The sequence below is a fragment of the Oncorhynchus kisutch genome, linkage group LG19 (genome assembly GCF_002021735.2).
Source record: "Oncorhynchus kisutch isolate 150728-3 linkage group LG19, Okis_V2, whole genome shotgun sequence".
Taxonomy (NCBI): domain Eukaryota; kingdom Metazoa; phylum Chordata; class Actinopteri; order Salmoniformes; family Salmonidae; genus Oncorhynchus; species Oncorhynchus kisutch.
The window spans coordinates 43,584,363-43,608,460 of record NC_034192.2 but is presented as its reverse complement, the minus strand read 5'-3'; the positions used below and the strand labels follow the sequence as shown (position 1 = coordinate 43,608,460).

Below are 24,098 nucleotides of genomic sequence, written 5' to 3'. Positions count from 1 at the left end.
GCGCTACACTCGGCGGTCCCGTTCCGTGAGCTTCTGTGGCCTACCACTTCGCGGCTGAGCCGTTGCTGCTCCTAGACGTTTCCACAATAACAGCACTTACAGTTGACTGGGGCAGCTCTATCAGGGCAGACATTTTACAAACTAACTTGTCGGAAAGGTCGCATCCTATGACGGTGCCATGTTGAAAGTCACTGAGCTCTTCAGTAAAGCCATTCTACTGCCAATGTTTGTCTATGGAGATTGCATGACTGTGTGCTTGATTTTATACACCTGTCAGCAACGGGTGAGGCTGAAATGTCCCTTATATACTCATTTGAAGGGGTGTCCACATAGGTTTGTATATAGAGTGTACCTTACAAACCACAATGTGATGCTACACCTAAGTTTCGAAGACATCTTTGGCATACCAACCTATAATCCATACCAGAAAGCTTTATAGGCCTACACCTTAAAAATACACTTTCACATTCAATCAAACAGAAATAGTGTAATACACCACCCATGTCAATTTTATGTCTCACCCTCTCTCTTCCTCTCTAATAATGTGCCTGCAAGCCTTACATATTCAAATTAGAAGGTTTCTGGGATACCACCCCCTGTCCTCGCTGTAAAACGTCTCATCCTCGCACCATAGCTGTCAGCGATTGCGCTCTTTTGGTAATACCCTGTGTGTGTGTGTTTGTGTGTGAGTGAGTACTATGTGTATGCGAGGTACGCGTGCATGTGCCCTCTGGGTAACACACTCCCTGTCCCTCAGCTCGAGAGGTGGTCTCCTCACCCCTGTGCCCAGTGTAATTAGTTCATTAGAATCATTGTGGCGTCTTCGCCTGGTGGCCGGGGAGATTTAATAAGAGCTCTGGGTTGTTTCTTTCTCTCAGACACTTGTCTCCGTGGAGCTAGGATTCCCCTCTGGAATTTGTAATAATGCAGCACTCTCTCTCCAATAAAGCCGTAAAGACAGGAACATCAAACAAAGAACAGAAGCTTGGTGAATCCTCTCTCCTCCACCGTAGAGCCAAAGGCACAGATACGGTCTATATTGTGTCTGTATATGGCTATTTCTACTGCCTAGCCAATAATGTGCTGTAAGTACATTTGACCATTTGTTTTTTTATAGAGACACTATAAAAACGCATATTATGTAAAGTATTAATACCCCTTGACTTATTCCCCATTTTGTTGTGTTACAGCCTGAATTAAAAATGTATGAAATATATCTCACCCAACTACACACAATACCCCATAAGTGAAAACATGTTTTTAGAATTTTTTCCAAATGTATTGAAAATTAAATACAGAAATATATCCACACCCTTGAGTCAACACATTAGAATCAACTTTGGCAGCTATTACAGCTGTGAGTCTTTCTGGGTAAGTATTTAAGAGCTTTGCACACCTGGGCCCAGACTCACAAAACGTTCTTAAGAATAAATGTATTCTTAACTACCATTTTCCCCTTAACTATAGACTTAAGAAGAAAGTTAAGCAAAGTTGCTATTACTCAAAAAGGTTATTGAATTTTTTTTTTTTTTTAATTTCTTATGTTTCTCCTTAAGCAAAAAGTTAAGATGAAATTACATTCTTGAAAATAATTCTTAATTCCAAGATAGATAAACTATTGTCTTAAACTCAGGGCAGTGAGAGAAAAAGTTAATGAAAGAAATTGACCATGTTTAATTCACTCACAAACGTCATCTGAAAGTTTCAGTATTGATTATGTATTGAACATGTTTTAGAACATTGAAATATGCTAACACGATTGCCATTGCTAGTTAAACGGTTGCCTAGCAACAAACCTCTTAAGAAGATTTGTAAGAAGATATTTGAGAAGTTCGTAAGAAAATCATTATATCTTAAGATATTGTTGAGGAATTTCACTTACGAACTATCTTATGAACTTATTTTTTTTCTTAAGAAGCTTGTTACGTTTTTGCGTAAGAAGTGTTTTGTGAATCTGGGACCTGGATTGTACAATATTTGCACATTATTATTTTTACAATTCTTCATGCTCTGTTAAGTTGGTTGATGATCATTGTTGGACAGCCAATTTCAAGTCTTGCCATAGCTTTTCAAGACGATATAAGTCAAAATCGTAACTAGGCCACTCAGGAACATTCAATGTCGTCTTGGTAAGCAACGCCAGTGCAGCCTTGTGTTTTAGGTTATTGTCCTACTGAAAGGTGTATTTGTCTCCCTGTGTCTTTTGGAAAGCAGACTAAACCAGATTTTCCTCTAGGATTTTGCCTGTGCTTAGTTCTATATCCTAAAAAACTACCTAGTCCTTGCCGATGACAAGCATACCCATAACATGATGCAGCCACCACCATGCTTGAAAATGTGAAGAGTGGTACATTTTTCACATGTATTCAGGACATAAAGTTTTACTTCAGTGCCTTTTGGCAAACCGGATGCATGTTTTGTAATATATTTTTTTCTGTACTGGCTTCCTTCTCATGCAAAGTGTAATTAATAACTTCACCATGGTCAAAGGGATATTAAGCACTATTATTGCACACAGAGTGAGTCCATTCAACTTTCTATGACTTGTTTAAGCACATTTTTTATCCTGAACTTATTTAGACTTTCCAATAACAAAGGTGTTACTTATTGACTCAAGACATTACAGTCTTTCATTTTTAATGAATTTATAAAAATGTCTAAATTCAGAATTCCACAAAATTATGGGGTATTGTGTGTAGGCCGGTGACACAAAATCTCAATTTAATACATTTTAAATTCAGACTGTAACACAACAAACTGTGGAAAAAGTACAGGGGTGTGAATACTTTCTGAAGGCACTGTGTCTATGTAAAATGTCCATTTCACATTTTTTATAAATGATCATAAAAAACGTAGTAGTTGGCATTTTGAAGAAGATTTCCAGGGGGCTCTCTTGATATAAACTGCGATTAATGTGTGGTTGTATTGTGTTACATTTATAGTAGGAGGACTGAGGTAGCCAAGGCGGGCTCAAATCTTCTAGTGTAGCCTTCATATTTACCCAGTGTTTTCCCTAGATTATAATCCAGACGGAGCACAAAGACACCCTAAAATGACATCCAAGGCCTGTTTGAACAACATTTTCAATTGAAAACTATTTAGGTCCAATGCTTTTAGGCAGAAGGGGACCAGAACTAAGTGAACTGCAGATTTAATTGACTTCCACCACTGAGTATGGTTACATGCAAACATTAAAAGGATTCTTGTGAATAGTCAGATTAATATAATAGCTCGAATTAAATGTTTACATGCTTTGCAAAAATAACAATTTCCCTAATAAACTTGTTTACATGGACACATCTGAAACCAGGCTACCTGATGATTGGACACAGATACACGCAGAAAATCGCAAATCAAAATTTTTACCACATGTTATTTTTGGGAAGCCTATTTGATTCTGAGTTCGGACATATACAATTTGTATGTGAAAACTATTTCTAAGATACATACTTTCCAAACTTTTTTTCACTCGCGCTAAAGATGGAGGCTTGTGCTGCTGGTGAGGGTAGATGCAGATCAAATACACAGCTGAAACTCTGATTGAGCTGTTTACATGTAGAAAGATTGGTCAAAAAAACAGGTGTTTTAAACGGCGTATGCTTACTTCGATTAGGACCATACGCTGATTAAAACAAGCAGAGTTAGGTGTTTTCGTGACTATTGCAATACCCGGCCTACTTCCATTATCAGTTTAATATCTAATTATTAGTGTGCATGTAAACGTACTAGGTGATACATGAAAGTAAGATATTAATGGATGTGGACTCACGTGATGATGAGCGAGGTGGCGAAGAGCAGTGTGGTGAGCAGGCCCCGCTGGCAGTCAGCGTTCTTCCGCTGGCGCTGGTGCATCTCGCCGCCACAGTTTTCGCAGCAGCGGCACAGGCAGAAGAAGAGGCCAACCAGGGGCAGTAGGACAATGAAGAGCAGGCCGAGGACGGCACACACCATGAAGCCTGTCTCATAGTAGATGGCCTGGAGAGAAGAGGAGTAGATGGGAGGAGGGAGACGGTGAAGAAGAGAGAGGGAGTGAGGAGAGGGGGAGAAGTAGAGAGGGAGGAGTAGACGATTCCAGAATGATGATGAGAGCCCACAGTTGGCATTGACACTTTCCTTAAATGTAATTTCATACAGTACATAGTAGGCTACTCCATGGCCATGTTTGATAGCTTTTGCAATTTGGCAATTTTTCCCCCCACCTTTATTTAACCAGGTAGGCCAGTTGAGAACAAGTTCTCATTTACAACTGCGACCTGGCATTGATGGTTGTGGAGATATTATCCTCAAAATCAATGCCAAATGTGTGACACTTTAAGCCTAGGCATGGCACAGTGATACCGTTTGACATAATTTCTGAATTTTGATACTATTTGCATACTATGCAGCAAAAATGCAAACGATAACAGGAATAACACCATAAAACAGGGTTTCCCAACCAACGGCCGACGGGTGGTTTTATTTCACCCGCAAGTTTTCTGAGCAAAATAAAATAAAAACAAATACATTTTCATTGTTGGACAATATTTACATTTTTTAAATCTCGTCCCAAGTATTCTCAAGCATTACAGAGACACGTGTATACAAATGAAAGCAAGGTTCGAAATGATTATGTTTTAGTCAAATATTATATCTGTTTTGGAATCTTGTGGTCAATTTGCAGTATACAAATGATTTGTAATTATGTTCTGGCCCCCCGACATTCAGCCCCAAAAATTGGTTGAATCTATACTACCGTTCAAAAGTTTGGGTCACTTTTTCCTTGTCACAATTTCCCTGTTTTTGAAAGAAAAGCACTTTTTTTGGGGTCCATTAAAATAAAATAAAATAGATCAGAAATACAGTGTGGACATTGTTAATGCTGGAAACGGGTGATTCTTTATGGAATATCTACATAGGCGTACAGGGGCCCATTATCAGCAACCATCACTCCTGTGTTCCAATGGCACGTTCACGTTGTGTTAGCTAATCCAAGTTAATCATTTTAAAAGTACCCGAAAAACACCAGTCCCAATGTCAACAGTGAAGAGGCGACTCCGGGATGCTGGCCTTTTAGGCAGAGCAGCAAAGAAAAAAACATATCTCAGACTGGCCCAAAAAAGAAAAGAACACAGACACTGGACAGAGGAACTCTGCCTAGAGTCGCCTCTTCACTGTTGACGTTGAGACTGGTGTTTTGCGGGTACTATTTAATGAAGCTGCCAGTTGAGGACTTGTGAGGCGTCTGCTCTCAAACTAGACACTCTAATGTACTTGTCCTCTTGCTCAGTTGTGCACCGGGGCCTCCCACTGCTCTTTCTATTCAGGTTAGAGCCCGTTTGCGCTGTTCTGTGAAGGGAGTAGTACACAGCGTTGTACGAGATCTTCAGTTTCTTGGCAATATCTCGCATGGAATAGCCTTCATTTCTCAGAACAAGAATAGACTGACAAGTTTCAGAAGAAATATCTTTGTTTCTGGCCATTTTGAGCCTGTAATTGAACCCACAAATGCAGATGCTCAGATACTCAACTAGTCTAATGAAGGCCAGTTTTGTTGCTTCTTTAAACAGAACAACAGTTTTTCAGCTGTGCTAACATAATTGCAAAAGGGTTTTCTAATGATCAATTAGCCTTTTAAAATTATAAACTTTGATTAGCTAACAAAACGTGCCATTGGAACACAGGTGGTTGCTGATAATGGGCCTCTGTACGCCTATTTAGATATTCCATAAAAAAATCTGCCGTTTCCAGCTACAATAGTAATTTACAACATAAACTATGTCTACACTGTATTTCTGATCAATTTGATGTTATTTTAAATGGACAAAACAATTGATTTTCTTTCAAAAACAAGGACATTTCTAAGTGACCCCAAACTTTTGAACGGTAGTGTATATAGTTTATGATCCCTGCCATTAACAATGTCAAATCATTAGAAACATACATTGCATGACATTTTGCATCAACAATTGCTTTAAATGTGGGAACATCAACACAAAGGACATGCATGCAATCAACAACAACAAAAAATAAGACAAATATTTAATTCAATAGGTGCAATTAGTTTAACGAATGAGACTAATTCTAGTGAAGGGCAAAGAAAGATTTAGTCCTTTAGTGTTGCTTCAGAAATAGCAATGCTACTTCAGTTAGCTATACTCTTAGAAAAAAGGGTTTTGGTTTGATTTGATTTATTAGGATCCCCATTAGCGACAGCCAGTCTTACTGTGGTCCGACACATAACGAAAAATACATTACAGACAAAAAAACGTACTTTACAATTTACAAAAGGGTTCTTCGGCTGTCCCCATAGGAGAAACCTTTTTGGTTCCCAGGTAGAACCCTTTTTGGTTCCCAGGTAGAACCCTATTTGGGTTCCATGTAGAACCCTCTGCAGAAACAGTTCTACATGAAACCAGAAATAGTTATTCAAAGGGTTCTCCTATGGGGACAGCCAAATAACTGTTTTAGGTTCCAGATAGCCCCTTTTTTCTAACAGTGTAAGCTACAGTGGGGGTAGCTAGGTGAGATGGAGTAGAGGTCATGACCATAGAGGATTAAGTAGATGGGCCAAACATTAGAGCACTCAATAGGCTGAACTTTAGAGTGCTCAATGGACCAAACTTTAGAGCACTCAATGGACCTAACGTTGGAGCATTCAATGGACCAAACTTTAGAGCACTCAATGGACCTAACGTTGGAGCATTCAATGGACCAAACTTGAGAGCACTCAATGGGGCCTAACGTTAGAGCACTCAATGGGGCCTAACGTTAGAGCACTCAATGGACCAAACTCGAGAGCACCCAATGGACAAAACTTTCGAACACTCAATGGACCTAACGTTAGAGCACTCAATGGACCAAACTTTAGAGCACTCAAGTTATCATGTCAGTTATCATGAACACTGTCTCCCACCTCCCCTTATTATATAAGGTCCCTGTCCTGCTTATCTCCTCCTATCTCAACTGAACTAAGCGAGGGTGTTAAAAATGTAGACATTTTATAGGAATCAGTAATTCCCGCTCTGTATGTAACTTGTCACAATGACATTATGCTGCTTCATAATATGAAAAGGGTGAAAGGGGCAGCTATCAAAACGTCTGAATGACTCCTCTCATGGCTGCCCTTTACTGATTCACAGTAATCTTCATCTTCATAACCCAGCGACCCTCCTGCACTGGAGATCTGCTGCCTTGCCATTTATCACTCTCCAGGACCCTCTTGAAAAAGAGATTTCAAATCTCAAAGAGCGCTTCCTGGTTAAATAAAAGTTCACTCAAAAAATGTAAAAACCTCGGACTCAAATCTATTCTGAATTGAACTTTTTTTCCACCTCTTCTCCTTTTCTCTTCTGCTCATTTTGAAAACTTTGGGCAAAGTTTCTAAATCTCTGTCTGCTCAGTTAATCCAACTTCTAAAGCCACTCTTTGGCTGAGTAAGGCTCACTGGGTGTCAGTCAGGTAGTTCCTGGAGGCTATGGATAAAGAGAAATCCTGTCTTAGCTAAAGCCCCCTCGCCCTGGCTTCATTCTCTCCACATTATCAGAGGTGGTAAATCTCAGAGCCGGAGGGAATGTGTGACTTTTACTATAATGAACAAAGCATCCATCCAGCTCTTTGATGGTTTGGCCTTTTCTTTTGCCTTTACACGGTTCTGTTTGTCTTTGTTAAGAGTTCTGCACATCCACCACAATTGCTGTTAAATAGATTTTTCCATCAAAAGCTGTTTGAACTGGTTGGCAACTTGCAAGGGCACTTTGTGTACCTCAATGCTACGTGATCGGATTAATTCTCAAGGTTAAGATTCCAGGTGGGCCGTGCGCTACTCACTTTCTACTGGCATTTGTCCAATTAGGAGTGAAAACACACATACAGCCATTCTCTCAGTGCATAACAAGGAGAGAAAAAGTGACCTTTCTCTCCAGAATAACTGTCAGATTGCGAGAGGTTGTATGATGGGATGGTATTGGTAGCAGCAAACTATCATCTCTGTCCAATCCTTACCAGGCATATAATCCCTTTACATGGTTAAAACATCCTTCCAAAGATAAGGACCAAGAGCAAGAGTGGGAGTGTGTTGAAGTAGTGTCCACATCTAAAGACTCATTGTGAAATCTGAAAAAACACTTATCCCAAAAGCATGATTGTGTACTTACTACGTGCACATGCTAAAAGTAAGGAACGAGGTGGGTAGAAAACTAAGTGTGTCATTGTAGCAAAGTATTTATGCAAAAAAATCAGATTTCTTAAACATTTTGTTCATGTTTGTTTTAATATCTATACAATAGGCCATCATTAATTTTGGCCCAATAGGCCTGGTATATTCCCACGTTCAAGGACCTTTCCGTTTGGAATGGGTTATTTTGCCTAAAAACCTTCAGGCCCCCCCCTCATCAATCAATACACAATAGCACATAATGACAAAGCAAAAACAGACCCTTTACTCAGGACTTTGTTGAAGCACCTTTGGCAGCGATTATAGCCTCAAGTCTTCTTGGGTATGATGCTACAAGTATGCACACTTGTATTTAGGGAGTTTCTCCCATTCTTCTCTGCAGATCCTCTCAAGCCCTGTCAGGTTGGATGGGGAGCATCGCTAAACAGCTATTTTCAGGTCTCTCCAGAGATGTTTGATTGAGTTCAAGTCTGGGCTCTGGCTGGGCCACTCAAGGACATTCAGAGACTTCTCCCAAAGCCACTCCTGCATTGTCTTGGCTGTGTGCTTAGGGTTGTTGTCCTGTTGGAAGGTGAACCTTCGCCCCAGTCTGAGGTCCTGAGTGCTCTGGAGCAGGTTTTCATCAAGGATCTCTCTGTACTTTGCTCTGTTCATCTTTCCCTCAAGCCTGACTAGTCTCCCAGTTCCTGCCGCTGAAAAATACCTCCACAGCATAATGCTGCCACCACCATGCTTCACCACAGGGATACTGCCAGGTTTCCTCCAGACGTGACGCTTTCCATTCAGGCCAAATAGTTCAATCTTGGTTTCATATGACCAGAGAATCTTGTTTCTCATGGGCTAAGAGTACTTCACGTGCCTTCAGGAAAACTCCAAGCGGGCTATTAGGTGCCTTTTACTGAGGAGTGGCTTCCATAAGGCCACCTTCTGGAAGGTTCTCCCATCTCCACAGAGGAACTCTGGAGCTCTGTCAGAGTGACCATCGGGTTCTTGGTCAACTCCCTGACCAAGGCCCTTCTCCCACGATTGCTCAGCTTGGCCAGGCGGCCAGCTCTAGGAAGAGTCTTGGTGGTTCCAAACCTCTTCCAGAAGCCACTGTGGTTTTGGGGACCTTCAACGCTGCAGAAATGTTTTGGTACCCTTCCCCAGATCTGTGCCTTGACACAATCCTGTCTCGGAGCTCTACCGACAATTCCTTCGACTTCATGGCTTGGTTTTTGCTCTAACATGCACTGTCAAATGTGGGACCTTATATAGCCAGGTGTGTGCCTTTCCAAATCATGTCCAATCAATTTAATTTGCCACAGGTGCACTCCAATCAAGTTTAAGAAACATTTCAAGGATGATCAATGGAAATAAGATGCACCTGAGTTAAATTTTTTGAGTCTCATAGCAAAGGGTCTGAATACGTATGTAAATAAGGTATTTCTGTTTTTATTTTTAATACATTTTATTTTTAATACATAAAAAATATATTTTTGCTTTGTCATTATGGGTTAGTAATAATTTAATCAATTTTAGAATAAGGCTGTAAAGTAACAAAATGTGGAAAAGGGGAAGGGGTCTGACTACTTTCCGAATGCACTGTATGAAAATCAGTATGACACAATCTCTCCAGTCATATGGGAATGTGATATATGAGATTCTTTATGGACTATGACTGTACTGAATATATCAGTGTCTTGGGATTTAACTGGAGTTCTGGCCTCAGCAGCACAGCTAGGGCTCAAGTGAGGCTCAGCATGGCAATGGTTTGACTGGCTGGCTGGGAGAGAAGAGGAAAATCACACTGCAGAGGACTCAGCCTGACTGAATGGTTGCCATGGAAATCCCTGGTCCTAAACACATTTGACCCTTTAAGAAATTGCTCATACACAGATACGAACTGTGCCTATCATTGTATGACTAGTATGATCACATCAGAGGAGGCTGGTGCAAGGAGCTATAAGAGGACCAGTTCATTGAAAAGGCTGGAATGGAATCATTGGAATGGTACCAAACACATCAAACACATGGAATCAATGAAAATGTATTCCATTCCCGCCATTACATTGAGACCGTCCTCCTATAGCACCCCCCACCAGCCTCCTCTGGATCATTTAATACATTACAGTAAAAGCCCATATAAACCCATTGGTTATATCCTGACTGTCATAGAACTTTGAATCAAATTCCAATTATGACCATTTATCCTAAGTAGTTTCTAGGACCCTCACCCCAGCGGACAACATTTGTCATGGGAATAGACAGTCAAGTTATGAAGTCTGGTTTTCTGGTTGAAGAGATGTCAGATAACCATATTAGAAGCAGATAGAGGTATTTTTTATAGTTGCTAAAAAGACATGTACACAAAATGTCCTTTTGCCATGAGTGTACAATCTCACGTTGTCATTGCAACATCTTATCTCATTGCAACGTGTTTTGTCCGCTGGGTCACTTCATTAAATGTGATGGCAGAGTGAGCTAAAGATATGCTAGATGGGTGAGGGGTAGTTGGGGAAGGACTGGGACCATACAGGTGGATGAAGGTATAGGAGGCTAGGTAGTGTGCAAACTTTACCTGGAGCGTCAGCACAATGTTCTCTGGCTGAGGATTGCCCAGTCAGATGAAGAAGGCATGCAGAAGACAAAGGCAACGCAGAGTCAAAGAAATAATGTGGATGAAGCAGAAAATCAAACTTAAAATTCACATGCATATTCAGACAGTTGCACATACAGACAAAGAGCATCTATAGGCTCTAATGTATAGTACATTCCATCTTTGATGTCGTTTTAATGTTTTGACCTGCAATTGACTGGAGGTTTCAAAACAGTTAAATAAATGCTGTCTGGAATAAATAAATGCTGTCTGGAAACATTCAATCAAACACTTTTCTTCTGAAGATTCAGGAGAAGCCTAGATCTTCAAAGAAAAAATTAGCTGTTAATTAAAGGTGTTTATTAGACAAAAACATGACTGATTTCTCCCTCTGTTTGCTGTCGTACACATTGCCAGAGGCAATAACTGTTCTTCCAGCGTACTAACACATAAGAAGGTCTCGCCTTAGATTACAAAAGCAATTAACACATTGCTTTAGAATAGATAGGGAAGTGCACAACATCTCAAATATGAGTCATTTCCATATCACATAAATAACTGCGTGACACTAGTGAGAAAGTCAAATCATAGAAATCAACGAACAAGCACAGATAAACATAAAGTGTGTACACAAACAGACTCACCTTCTGATACTCCGACTGAATGGCTCCAAATTTATCCTTGGCGACTTTGACGACGAGATCTGAAACGGCATGGAGGAAACAGACACAGTGTGAGGTCCGCTTGTCGCAGTTCAGCGGCTGTCACAGTTTGTTACGCAACATCATGTTCCCCCATAAGTACAGTACAGAAACATTAACAACACCACCCCCTGAGGACCACCTTTCAGCTCTAAACTGTACAGTAGTAAATGACTTACAGTGCTGTGATGCTATAGTACACAGAGAACCAGCTACACAATATGAAGGCTAATAATTTGTTATTTACAGTATATCATATCCACGGGGGTTCAGCAAGAGATACATGATAGTGTTCTATTTAATTGTGTGTGTCCAGAAAAGCTACCCACTGATCTAGAAACCGGCTATTGCATCTCCAGTAGTGGTGGATGATACCGTATTGTAGAAAAGTAGAACTCTAGACATCTAGTGGGCAGTAATATTTGATATGTGTATATACAGTATACTACAGTGCCTTGCGAAAGTATTCGGCCCCCTTGAACTTTGCGACCTTTTGCCACATTTCAGGCTTCAAACATAAAGATATAAAACTGTATTTGTTTCTGAAGAATCAACAACAAGTGGGACACAATCATGAAGTGGAACGACATTTATTGGATATTTCAAACTTTTTTAACAAATCAAAAACTGAAAAATTGGGCGTGCAAAATTATTCAGCCCCTTTACTTTCAGTGCAGCAAACTCTCTCCAGAAGTTCAGTGAGGATCTCTGAATGATCCAATGTTGACCTAAATGACTAATGATGATAAATACAATCCACCTGTGTGTAATCAAGTCTCCGTATAAATGCACCTGCACTGTGATAGTCTCAGAGGTCCGTTAAAAGCGCAGAGAGCATCATGAAGAACAAGGAACACACCAGGCAGGTCCGAGATACTGTTGTGAAGAAGTTTAAAGCCGGATTTGGATACAAAAAGATTTCCCAAGCTTTAAACATCCCAAGGAGCACTGTGCAAGCGATAATATTGAAATGGAAGGAGTATCAGACCACTGCAAATCTACCAAGACCTGGCCGTCCCTCTAAACTTTCAGCTCATACAAGGAGAAGACTGATCAGAGATGCAGCCAAGAGGCCCATGATCACTCTGGATGAACTGCAGAGATCTACAGCTGAGGTGGGAGACTCTGTCCATAGGAAAACAATCAGTCGTATATTGCACAAATCTGGCCTTTATGGAAGTGTGGCAAGAAGAAAGCCATTTCTTAAAGATATCCATAAAAAGTGTTGTTTAAAGTTTGCCACAAGCCACCTGGGAGACACACCAAACATGTGGAAGAAGGTGCTCTGGTCAGATGAAACCAAAATTGAACTTTTTGGCAACAATGCAAAACGTTATGTTTGGCGTAAAAGCAACACAGCTCATCACCCTGAACACACCATCCCCACTGTCAAACATGGTGGTGGCAGCATCATGGTTTGGGCCTGCTTTTCTTCAGCAGGGACAGGGAAGATGGTTAAAATTGATGGGAAGATGGATGGAGCCAAATACAGGACCATTCTGGAAGAAAACCTGATGGAGTCTGCAAAAGACCTGAGACTGGGACGGAGATTTGTCTTCCAACAAGACAATGATCCAAAACATAAAGCAAAATCTACAATGGAATGGTTCAAAAAGAAACATATCCAGGTGTTAGAATGGCCAAGTCAAAGTCCAGACCTGAATCCAATCGAGAATCTGTGGAAAGAACTGAAAACTGCTGTTCACAAATGCTCTCCATCCAACCTCACTGAGCTCGAGCTGTTTTGCAAGGAGGAATGGGAAAAAATGTCAGTCTCTCGATGTGCAAAACTGATAGAGACATACCCCAAGCGACTTACAGCTGTAATCGCAGCAAAAGGTGGCGCTACAAAGTATTAACTTAAGGGGGCTGAATAATTTTGCACGCCCAATTTTTCAGTTTTTGATTTGTTAAAAAAGTTTGAAATATCCCATAAATGTCGTTCCACTTCATGATTGTGTCCCACTTGTTGTTGATTCTTCACAAAAAAATACAGTTTTATATCTTTATGTTTGAAGCCTGAAATGTGGCAAAAGGTCGCAAAGTTCAAGGGGGCCGAATACTTTCGCAAGGCACTGTATATACTGTATACATATCACATGCAACTCGTAATAAGACTAAGCCATTAGCCTACTCAAATGGTTATCTGACTCCATAAAGATAGATTGGACTATGGTTGAGTTACAGTAATAGGCAATGAAGAAATGTCTGGGAATGGAATTCTAAATACAAGTGTATTTAATTACTTTGTAAAATGAATGGATTCACATACAAGGCATGAAGCTTAAGTTACAAAGCATTAACAAGCATTGCAAGGCATTATTCTAAGCATGGTCAGAGACAAAGAGACAGAGAAAGAAACCATGGCTTGTGCCATGGCCCATAGCTCATGAGAGAAGGAGAGAAACAGGGTAGGTATCTCACCACAGCAAATCAAATCCAAGTGTATTTGTCACGTGCGCCGAATACAACAGGTGTAGTAGACCTTACAGTGAAATGCTTACTTACAGGCTCTAACCAATGGTGTGGAAAAAAAGGTATGCGTGTGTGTGTGTAGGTAAGTAAAGAAATAAAACAACAGTAAAAACACATTTGAAAAAAGAGTAGCAAAGGTTATATACAGACATCTGTTAGTCAGGCTTATTGAGGTAGTATGTACATGTAGGTATCGCTAAAGTGACTATGCATATATGATGAACAGAGAGTAGCAGATAAACTTTTGTTATTGACCAAATACTTATTTTCCACCATAATTTGCAAATAAATTCATAAAAAATCCTACAATGGGATTTTCTGGAAAAAAAATCTCATTTTGTCTGTCATAGTTGAAGTGTACCTATGATGAACATTACAGGACTCTCTCTTCTTTTTAAGTGGGAGAATTCGCACAATTGGTGGCTGACTAAATACTTTTTTGCCCCACTGTACATGATGTAAACTCTCAGAGGTGTGACAATGGGAGTTGGCAAGATCAACACAGAGAATGCTGAATTCTTAAGACAACACAGAGGAAATGATTGCATACAGTTCATAAAACGAGACACTTTGGGGGCTAGGTCAAATATGAACACATATACAGGGCCTAGTTGTTCATATTGGAAAGCTAAAAACAAAGCCACTGATTATATTATATTATATTATATTTTTTTACATGAGGTAAAAGCAAAGTCATGAGGTGAAAGGGTCAAGCACAAAGTTTTCATGAGATGAAAGGGTCAATCACCAAGCTTCCATGAGTTGAAAGGGTCAAGCATCAAGCTTCCATGAGGTGAAAGGGTCAAGCACCAAGCTTCCATGAGGTGAAAGGGTCAAGCACCAAGATTTCTTGAGGTGAAAGGGTCAAGCACCAAGATTTCTTGAGGTGAAAGGGTCAAGCACCAAGCTTCCATGAGGTGAAAGGGTCAAGCACCAAGCTTCCATGAGGTGAAAGGATAAAGCTTTGATAATACGACATATTACTGAGATACTACTGCAGAATGAAAATACTGCGACAGTATTGCCACTTCTCAAACCCTCTTGACACTCTCTCTGTGTGGCATATTGGGAATGTGGTGGAACATGGCATGTAGCACTCTTCTCATCAGTTGTGTTAATTTCTCACAAATGATGATGACAGTAGCGTAAAGCGGCCTGGAATGAAAAAAAAGAGACAAGGGGCTTGCTCTTGCTCTTGCTCTTGCTGCAATGCAGTTTTCTTTCACAGGCAAGAATAGCCAAACTTTTTAATAAAGACACCCTAAGGAGGTAGGTAATCGTTGACAGGCACTTTTGTAGTGAAGATGGACCATCTATTACTCAAAAGATGGACTGTGATTGAAGAGAGGAGGTTGCCTCAGGCTTCTCTTTCACCCAATTATTCTTGCCTTTATGAAGATCATTGCAGCTAACTAACACATGTTCCATGGAAAACCAACTTCAATATCTTTGTCTTGACATTAAATTGTGTTGAAAGGAGGACGTGCTTGCATATGGATGGGACGTACATGCCAGTCCTCACCAGAAAAGAGTCCTTAGTAAAAATGATTTTGACATATAATACAAATAGCAGAAATTGCTCACACCTTTCACCCACTGGTTCCCCCAGGGTTGAAAATTCATCAAAGAAAGACCACTGGTTTCACTTTTCTGACAGTTCAATTTGACCTTGAATCGACCACTGTCAATATCCCCTCATATTCTGAGAAAGAGGGTTACCAGGATAGTGGGTTTTCGCATCAGAAGATTACTTACAGCTACCCTCTGTGAAATCACATTAGCTAGCAACAAACAGTATGGGACTAGGCTACATATCAGGGAAGAGGGGCTAGCCTGCATGGCAAGCAGCAGCTTAAAAGTAGCAAGCCTTGCCATCCTCCTCCGGAACATGGCAAACAGCCATAAACCCACAGTAGGCTCTGGGTTAGCATTCATAATATAATTCCATGGGAAGGTTTCAAAAGAAATCCTTGAAACATTTCAAGTGAACTCTATAGACAATGCAATACACTACTTTTTCTTACATCAACATTCATTCAACACAATTAGCTTGATAGCAAGAGAAAATGTCGCTCTCAAAAAGTATTTTAAAAAGGTGGATAATGAAAATCAAAGTTTCAGGGAAGAATGTACAGTGAGATATGCGTTCATCTTACCATCTTTTTCCAATGCCAAGCCAGTATGTCTTATTTGCCATAAAAATGTTGCTGTTTGCAAATAATTAAATCTCAGACGTCATTATGAATCTAAGCATGGAACTTTCAAAGTGGCCTTCCCACCCCAGATTCCAGAAGCAGAAATATTTTTGTTAACTGCAAGCTACACACAGCCTTTTTGGCTGACATATTCTGTCACTTAAATGGGTTAAATTTCCAGTTACAAGGAAGATGGAAAACGGTCGTGGACATGGTGGAAAAATGTAAGGCCTTTCCTAGGAAGCTTGAGTTGTTTGATTTGGACTTGACATCTGGATGGCTTCTGCACTTCAGCACACTGAACAAACGACAGGCCACAGCATGGGAGATTTCATCAAGCAGCTGAGGGACAACTTCTCCACCAGATTTGAAGACTACAGAATGCCCAAGGATATCATTGTGTTTGTACGTGATCCTATCACAGGCTGCCCAGATGGATAATTCTCCTTCCTTGCTAAGAAAACGATACCATCGCTGGATGAGGCGGCAATTCAAACTAAGCTGACTGAATTTGAGACATCGAGACAAATCAGGGATGCGCACAGGAGTGCCGAGTCCTTGTTTGTATTTTGGGTGGCATGCTCAGAGGAATACAGCCAATAAAGAAACTTGCATTTTATGTGCTAACAATGTTAGGATTGACTTACACCTGTGAGTCCTCATTTCCTCCAAGAACGCAATATAGACTCACGACAGTAACCGGCTTTCACATAAATCAATGGAGGATTGCCTGCGCATCAAAATCACAACTCTCTCACGCGACATCCACAAGATCGTGTCCGAGGGGGGATGCAACTTTTCTCATTGAGTAAGCAACGTAGTGTCCTATATGACTGTATTTAGTAAATACTAACATTATTGTGAGTGCTTATCCAGGGATATTTAGGTCTCAAGCTGACAGTTTGTTCTGTCGGTACAGGAGCATTCTATTCCGATACAGACATTCAGACAGAGATCACATTCTTTTCTTTAAATGTATTGTTTTATGTAGGTTTCTACATTTTTGGCCAGTTGCAATTGTAAGTAGGACTAATAAATAAATACAAATCCCACTTCTATTAGGCCATGTATTTTTTGATTGTGAAAGATGCTGTTTAGCCTTATAGCCTAACCCAGCCAGTTGTTATTTTATATATGCCTAGGCTCAGAAGAAATAAACTCCATTTAAGCTCTCTTGTTGTTTGTAAAGTCAAATTAAAATGAAGATTATTGATGAAATGAATTACTCGACTTGTGTAGGTTCAACTCCTATTGATTGCGCTGTGGTTGCAGCTTTACGTTTCAGCGCAGGCTTTATTAGTTGACTGTGTCCTGCATTCTCTCTCATGAATGAAGTTAATTAAAATGTAACTTTTGCATTATGTAGGTAGTGTAACTTCCTTCTTGGGACATTGCATTTGGGAGTTTTTGCATCTCGGGTCTGATAATTTTTCATTATTATGTTATTTTTTTTAATGAAAAAAATATTCATAATTCATTTGGGGGGCCACATAATATTGTTGGCGGGACAGATTTGGCCCACGGGCCGCAGTACAGTATGAAGATAGGCAGAAACTGCTTCTCCAATAGAAATACCGATCACGCTTGAGGGTGATGTCATGGAGACGTTGGCTAGCTAAACTCAAGCGCAGATACACGTCATCGGGTCTGAGACGGCCTGTCTCTCGTGAACTGCGTATGTGCATGCCGTCAAATCAAATGCACACCTTCACTAAACGTAGTTATTGACAAAAATGTAAACGTGTCAGATTGTCACTTTCACGAGGTTGGAGTAATAACAGGTTCAATTACTTAAGACATTGGCTAGAATCTAGGTTGTGCCATTTGATTTTGTGAAAATTAACAACTAAGGAATACATTTTTCACTTCTCTCATTGACTTCTCAAAACCCAGCCTGGTGTCCTCGGTCTGCTTCGCAAGCCTTCCCGGAAGTCTCGTGTTGTTACGCCTCTGGGTTTTGAAACTCTGTGCTCCCGGCATGGGTAACACAATCTGCAGCTGGTGTTGACAGTTGTAGTGACACGGCCTCAAACTGACCACGCAGAAGTAATACAGTCTGCCTTGACCTCCCATTGAACCCAAAAAGAGCTATACAGTTACTAAACACAAAAATGTAAACTCACAAAACATACTGTAGTAGCAGAACTGTTTGAAAAGCTTACATCTACACTGGAATTGTTATGTCTGGTTAAATATCCCAAAGCAACATTGTTTTTTATCTTCGGTAAACAGTGATTAGGCATAATAAGGTTTTATTTTATTCATGCTTATAATAAACCAAAGAGAAAATTATAGTTGAAATATAGGACATGTTCAGCATATGTGTCAGTTTTCCAAAGTTTGATAACTCGCTACTTAAACACTATAATGTCATGAAGCATTACAATAGGCATGCATAGATACAATGATGAGGATGCAGTAGCTTGTGAACAGTATAAGCATACTCTTGTGGGCTTGTCAGCAAGCTAGTTAACTGACCTAAAATGCTGCTCATGTTTCAGTATCTGTTCTCATCATAATCATATAGAGTCATGACAAAATCAGTGGTGCCTGACTTATTGTGACAACTATTATAAAAACTGAAAGGTAGATGAAACGCAGATGTCATAATATCGGGGTAAAGGATTGGCAGGAGGGGGAAGAGATCCAATGTGTGTTGGCTAGGAGGACATAGTGATGCTAGGGCTATAGAAACAGGTCAGGGGGATATAGTGATACTAGGGCTATAGAAACAGGTCAGGAGGACATAGTGATACTAGGGCTATAGAAACAGGTCAGGGGGATATAGTGATACTAGGGCTATAGAAACAGGTCAGGAGGACATAGTGATACTAGGGCTATAGAAACAGGTCAGGAGGACATAGTGATACTAGGGCTATAGAAACAGGTCAGGAGGACATAGTGATACTAGGGCTATAGAAACAGGTCAGGAGGACATAGTGATACTAGGGCTATAGAGACAGGTCAGGGGGATATAGTGATGCTAGGGCGATAGAAACAGGTCAGGGGGATATAGTGATGCTAGGGCTATAGAAACAGGTCAGTGGGATATAGTGATGCTAGGGCTATAGAAACAGGTCAGGGGGATATAGTGATGCTAGGGCTATAGAAACAGGTCAGGGGGATATAGTGATGCTGGGGCAATAGAAACAGGTCAGGAGGATGTTCCAAACCCAGCTGACCAGGATTAAATAGTGTGGCTGAATTCCCATTCCTCAAATGGATGTATGTAAACAGTCCCTTAGGCCCAGCGGTAAACAAGAGAGCTGTGTCTCTCACTGACTTAATAGGAAGAAGAGCCAAGGAGGCTAGGGTTCTATTACACAATAAGATAGGCAGGACTCATTGTCAGTAGGGGTTATTGGAAGGCATATATTAAATCAGTGATGGGAAAACACAGCAATGCAGGTCCAGCAGGTGTATCTCACTGATCATCCCTAAAGCCAACACCTCATTTGGCCGCCTCTCGTTCCAGTTCTCTGCTGCCTGTGACTGGAACGAATTGCAAAAATCGCTGAAGTTGGAGACTTTTATCTCCCTCAACAACTTCAAACATCTGCTATCTGAGCAGCTAACCGATCGCTGCAGCTGTACATAGTCTATCGGTAAATAGCCCACCCATTTTTACCTACCTCATTCCCATACTGTTTTTATTTATTTACTTTTCTGCTCTTTTGCACACCAGTATCTCTACCTGTACATGACCATCTGATCATTTATCACTCCAGTGTTAATCTGCAAAACTGTAATTATCCGCCTACCTCCTCATGCCTTTTGCACACAATGTATATAGACTCCCCTTTTTTTCTACTGTGTAATTGACTAGTTAATTGTTTACTCCATGTGTAACTCTGTGTTGTCTGTTCACACTGCTATGCTTTATCTTGGCCAGGTCGCAGTTGCAAATGAGAACTTGTTCTCAACTAGCCTAACTGGTTAAATAAAGGTGAAATAAAAAAAATACAAAAATAAAATATTCTGAGAGCGATATGATACATACAGTGCCTTCGGAAAGTATTCAGGAACCTTGACTTTATTCAAATTTTCTTACGTTACAGCATTTTTCTAAAATGGATTAAATAAATTAAAAAAATTATACACAATACCCAATAATGACAAATACATTAGTATTCAGACCCTTTGATGTGAGACTTGAAAATGGGCTCCAGTGCATGCTGTTTCCATTGATCATCCTTGAGATGTTTCTACAACTTGATTGGAGTCCACCTGGGGTAAATTCAATTGATAGGACATGATTTGGAAAAGGCACACACTGTCTATATAAGGTCCCACAGTTGACAGTGCATGTCAGAGCAAAAACCAAGCCATGAGGTCGAAGGAATTGTCCGTAGAGCACCGAGACAGGATTGCGTTGAGGCACAGATCTGGGAAGGGTACCAAAAAATGTCTGCAGCATTGAAGGTCCCCAAGAACACAGTGGCCTCCATAATTTTTAAATGGAAGAAGTTTGGAACCACCAAGACTCTTCGTCGAGCTGGCCGCCCGGCCAAACTGAGCAATCGGGGGAGAAGGGCCTTGGTCAAGGAGGTGATCAAGAACCCAATGGTCACTCTGAAAGAGCTCAAGAGTTCCTCTGTGGAGATGGGAGAACCTTCCAGAAGGACAACCATCCTGGCAGCACTCCACCAATCAGGCCTTTATTGTAGAGCGGCCAGACGGAAGCCACTCCACAGTAAAAGGCACATGACAGCCCGCTTGGAGTTTCCAAAAGGCACCTAAAGAAACAAGATTCTCTGGTCAGATGAAACCAAGATTGAACTCTATGGCCTGAATGCCAAGCGTCACGTCTGGAGGAAACCTGGCACCATCCCTACAGTGAAGCATGGTGGTGACAGCACCATATTGTGAAGATGTTTTTCAGCGGCAGGGACTGGGATACTAGTCAGGATCGAGGCAAAGATGAGTGGTGCAAAGTACTGAGAAATCCATGATGATAACCTGCTCCAGAGCGCTCAGGACCTCAGGCTGGGGCGAAGGTTCACCTTCCAACAGGACAACGACCCTAAGCACACAGCCAAGACAATGCAGGAGTGGCTTTGGGAGAAGTCTCTGAATGTCCTCGAGTGGCCCAGCCAGAGCCCAGACTTGAACCCGATCAAACATCTCTGGAGAGACCTGAAAATAGCTGTGCAGCGACGCTCTGCATCCAACCCGACAGAGCTTGAGAGGATCTGCAGAGAGGAATGGGAGAAACTCCCCAAATACATGTGTGCCAAGCTTGTAGCCTAATACCAAAAAAGATTTGAGTCTGTAATCACTGCCAAAGGTGCTTCAACAAAATAAAGGGTCTGCATTAGAGGTCGACTGATTATGATTTTTCAACGCCGATACCGATACCGATTATTGGAGGACCAAAAAAGCTGATACCGATTAATCAGACGATGTTTATATGTATTTGTAATAATGACAATTACAACAATACTGAATGAACATTTTTATTTTAACTTAATATAATACATCAATAAAATCAATTTAGTCTCAAATAAATAACGAAACATGTTCAATTTGGTTTAAATAACCAAAAACGTTTAAGTTCCTTGCTCAGAACATGAGAACATATGAAAGCTGGTGGTTCCTTATAACATGAGTCTTCAATATTAGTTTTAGGTTGTAGTTATTATAGAAATTATAGGACTATTTCTCTCTATACCATTTGAATTTCATTAACCTTTGACTATTGGATCCTCTTATAGGCACTATAGTATTGCTATCCTAATCTCGGGAGTTGATAGGCTTGAAGTCATAAACAGCGCAATGCTTGGAGCACAGCGAAGAGCTGCTGACAAATGCAGGAAAGTGCTGTTTGAATGAATGCTTACGAGCCTGCTGCTGCCTACCACCGCTTAGTCAGACTGCTCTATCAAATATCAAATCATAGACTTAATTATAATATAATAACAGACAGAAATACGAGCCATAGGTAATTAATATGGTCAAAACCCGGAAACTATCATGTCGAAAATAAAAAGTTGATTCTTTCAGTGAAATACGGAACCATTCCGTATTTTATCTTACGGGTGGCATCCCTAAGTCTAAATATTGCTGTTACATTGCACAACCTTCAATGGTATGTCATAATTATGTACAATTCTGGCAAATTAATTACGGTCTTTGTTAGGAAGAAATGGTCTTCACACAGTTCGCAATGAGCCAGGCAGCCCAAACTGCTGCATTATACCCTGACACTTCTTGCACAGAACGCAAGAGAAGTGACACAATTTCCCGAGTTAAAAGAAATTCATGTTAGCAGGCAATATTAACTAAATATACAGGTTTAAAAATATACACTTGTGTATTGATTTTAAGAAAGACATTGATGTTTATGGTTAGATACACACTGGTGCAATGACAGTGCTTTTTTCGCGAATGCGCTTGTTAAATCATCACCCATTTGGCAAAGTAGGCTGTGATTCGCTGATAAATTAACAGGCACCGCATCGATTATATGCAACGCAGGACAAGCTAGATAAACTAGTAATATTATCAACCATGTGTAGCTAACTACTGATTATGTTAAGATTGATTGTTTTTTATAAGATAAGTTTAATGCTAGCTAGCAACTTACCTTGACTCCTTGCTGCACTCGCGTAACATGTAGTCAGCCTGCCACGCAGTCTCCTCGTGGAGTGTAATGTAATCGACCATAATCGGTGTCCAAAAATGCTGTTCACCGATTGTTATGAAAACTTGAAATTGGCCCAAATTAATCGGTCGACCAGCTCTGTGAATTATAAGTGAAATAATCTGTCTGTAAACATTTGTTGGAAAAATTACTTGTGTCATGCACACAGTAGATGTCCTAACCGACTTGCCAAAACTGTAGTTTGTTAACAAGAAATTTGTGGAGTGGTTGAAAAACAAGTTTTAATTACTCTTATTCAGAAGAGGATTGCGTGAGGAGGTCCATATGGACCTGGCATGCCAAGACAACACCCTCTCATTGGACGGACTCATCACAATGGCCATCCATCTGGATAACTTCCTTCGGGAGTGTCGGGACTCCCATCGCCTCTCTCCCTCCTTTGTTGACCAATCTGAGTCACAGCCTGGATCCATGGAGGTAAGGGCCACACGCCTCCCCACGGCTGAGCGATGCTGTTGGAGACAGCTGGGGCTCTGTCCCTACTGTGGCCAGGAGGCACACCAGCTTCAACGATGTCCGCTATGTTCTTACCCGAGAGAACACACACATCACAGCACCACTCACCATCACCGTGGGACCCCTGCACCAAGAAAGCCTCCCCTTCCTCATCATCCAGGCACCCGTACACACAGTCGTCCTCTGCCTTCCGTGGCTCCAACGCCACAACCCCACCATATCCTGGCCTGTATGCCAGGAAGACCTGCTTTCCCTTACCTTGTGGTTCCATGTCCGTTGAGAGTCCTGTGTTTGCCTTCCAGGCCGACATTTCGGAGGTTTACCAGGATCTCTGGGAGGTTTTCTCCAGGACTCACACCACCTATCTCCCTCCTTATCGCCCCTGGGACTGTGTCATTGACCTGCTAACAGACTCTGCGCCTCCACATCTACCCCCTGACAGTGTTCAAGGCATTCGTTAATCAGGTGTTTCGGGGCATGCTTGGGTGCCAGGTGGTTGTGTATATCAACGACATCCTGATCTACTCAGCCACCTCGGAGGAGCACATCGCCCACAATGTGGGTAGTCCTGGGACGCCTCCCGGATAACCATCTGTACGTCAAAGTGGAGAAGTGCCAGTTCCACCAGGTCACCGTCTCCTTCTTGGAATCAGCCCACAGGGATTGGTTATGGAGAAAAGTAAGCTAGATGCGGACAGGTCATGGCCAGTCCCAACCACCATAAAGCAACTACAACGGTTTTTGGGGTTTGACAACTTTTACCGCCGCTTCATCAGGAACTTCAGCTCCATCGCCTCTCCTTTAACCTCTCTCCTCAAAGGTGGTTCCTGTAAGTTGGTGTGGAATCCTGCAGCTTATGAGGCTTTCCGCCTGCTGA

General features: G+C 41.1%; 1 protein-coding gene across 14 annotated transcripts in view; it reads right to left on the bottom strand.

The window, feature by feature from the left end:
- Positions 1 to 24,098, bottom strand: part of LOC109864858 (prominin-1-A) — a 112,351-nt gene that overhangs the window by 57,497 nt on the left and 30,756 nt on the right. For 10 of the 14 annotated variants that reach the window (XM_031798413.1, XM_020452867.2, XM_020452870.2 and 7 more), the window contains exons 2-4: positions 11,375 to 11,433; positions 10,713 to 10,739; positions 3,770 to 3,975 (exon numbers count right to left, since the gene is read on the bottom strand). In XM_031798413.1, the coding sequence (XP_031654273.1) occupies positions 3,770 to 3,975; positions 10,713 to 10,739; positions 11,375 to 11,433 (292 nt within the window). The remainder of the gene's footprint in view (positions 1 to 3,769; positions 3,976 to 10,712; positions 10,740 to 11,374; positions 11,434 to 24,098) is intronic. The other 4 variants (XM_031798410.1, XM_020452872.2, XM_020452869.2 and 1 more) reach the window with 1 other exon arrangement.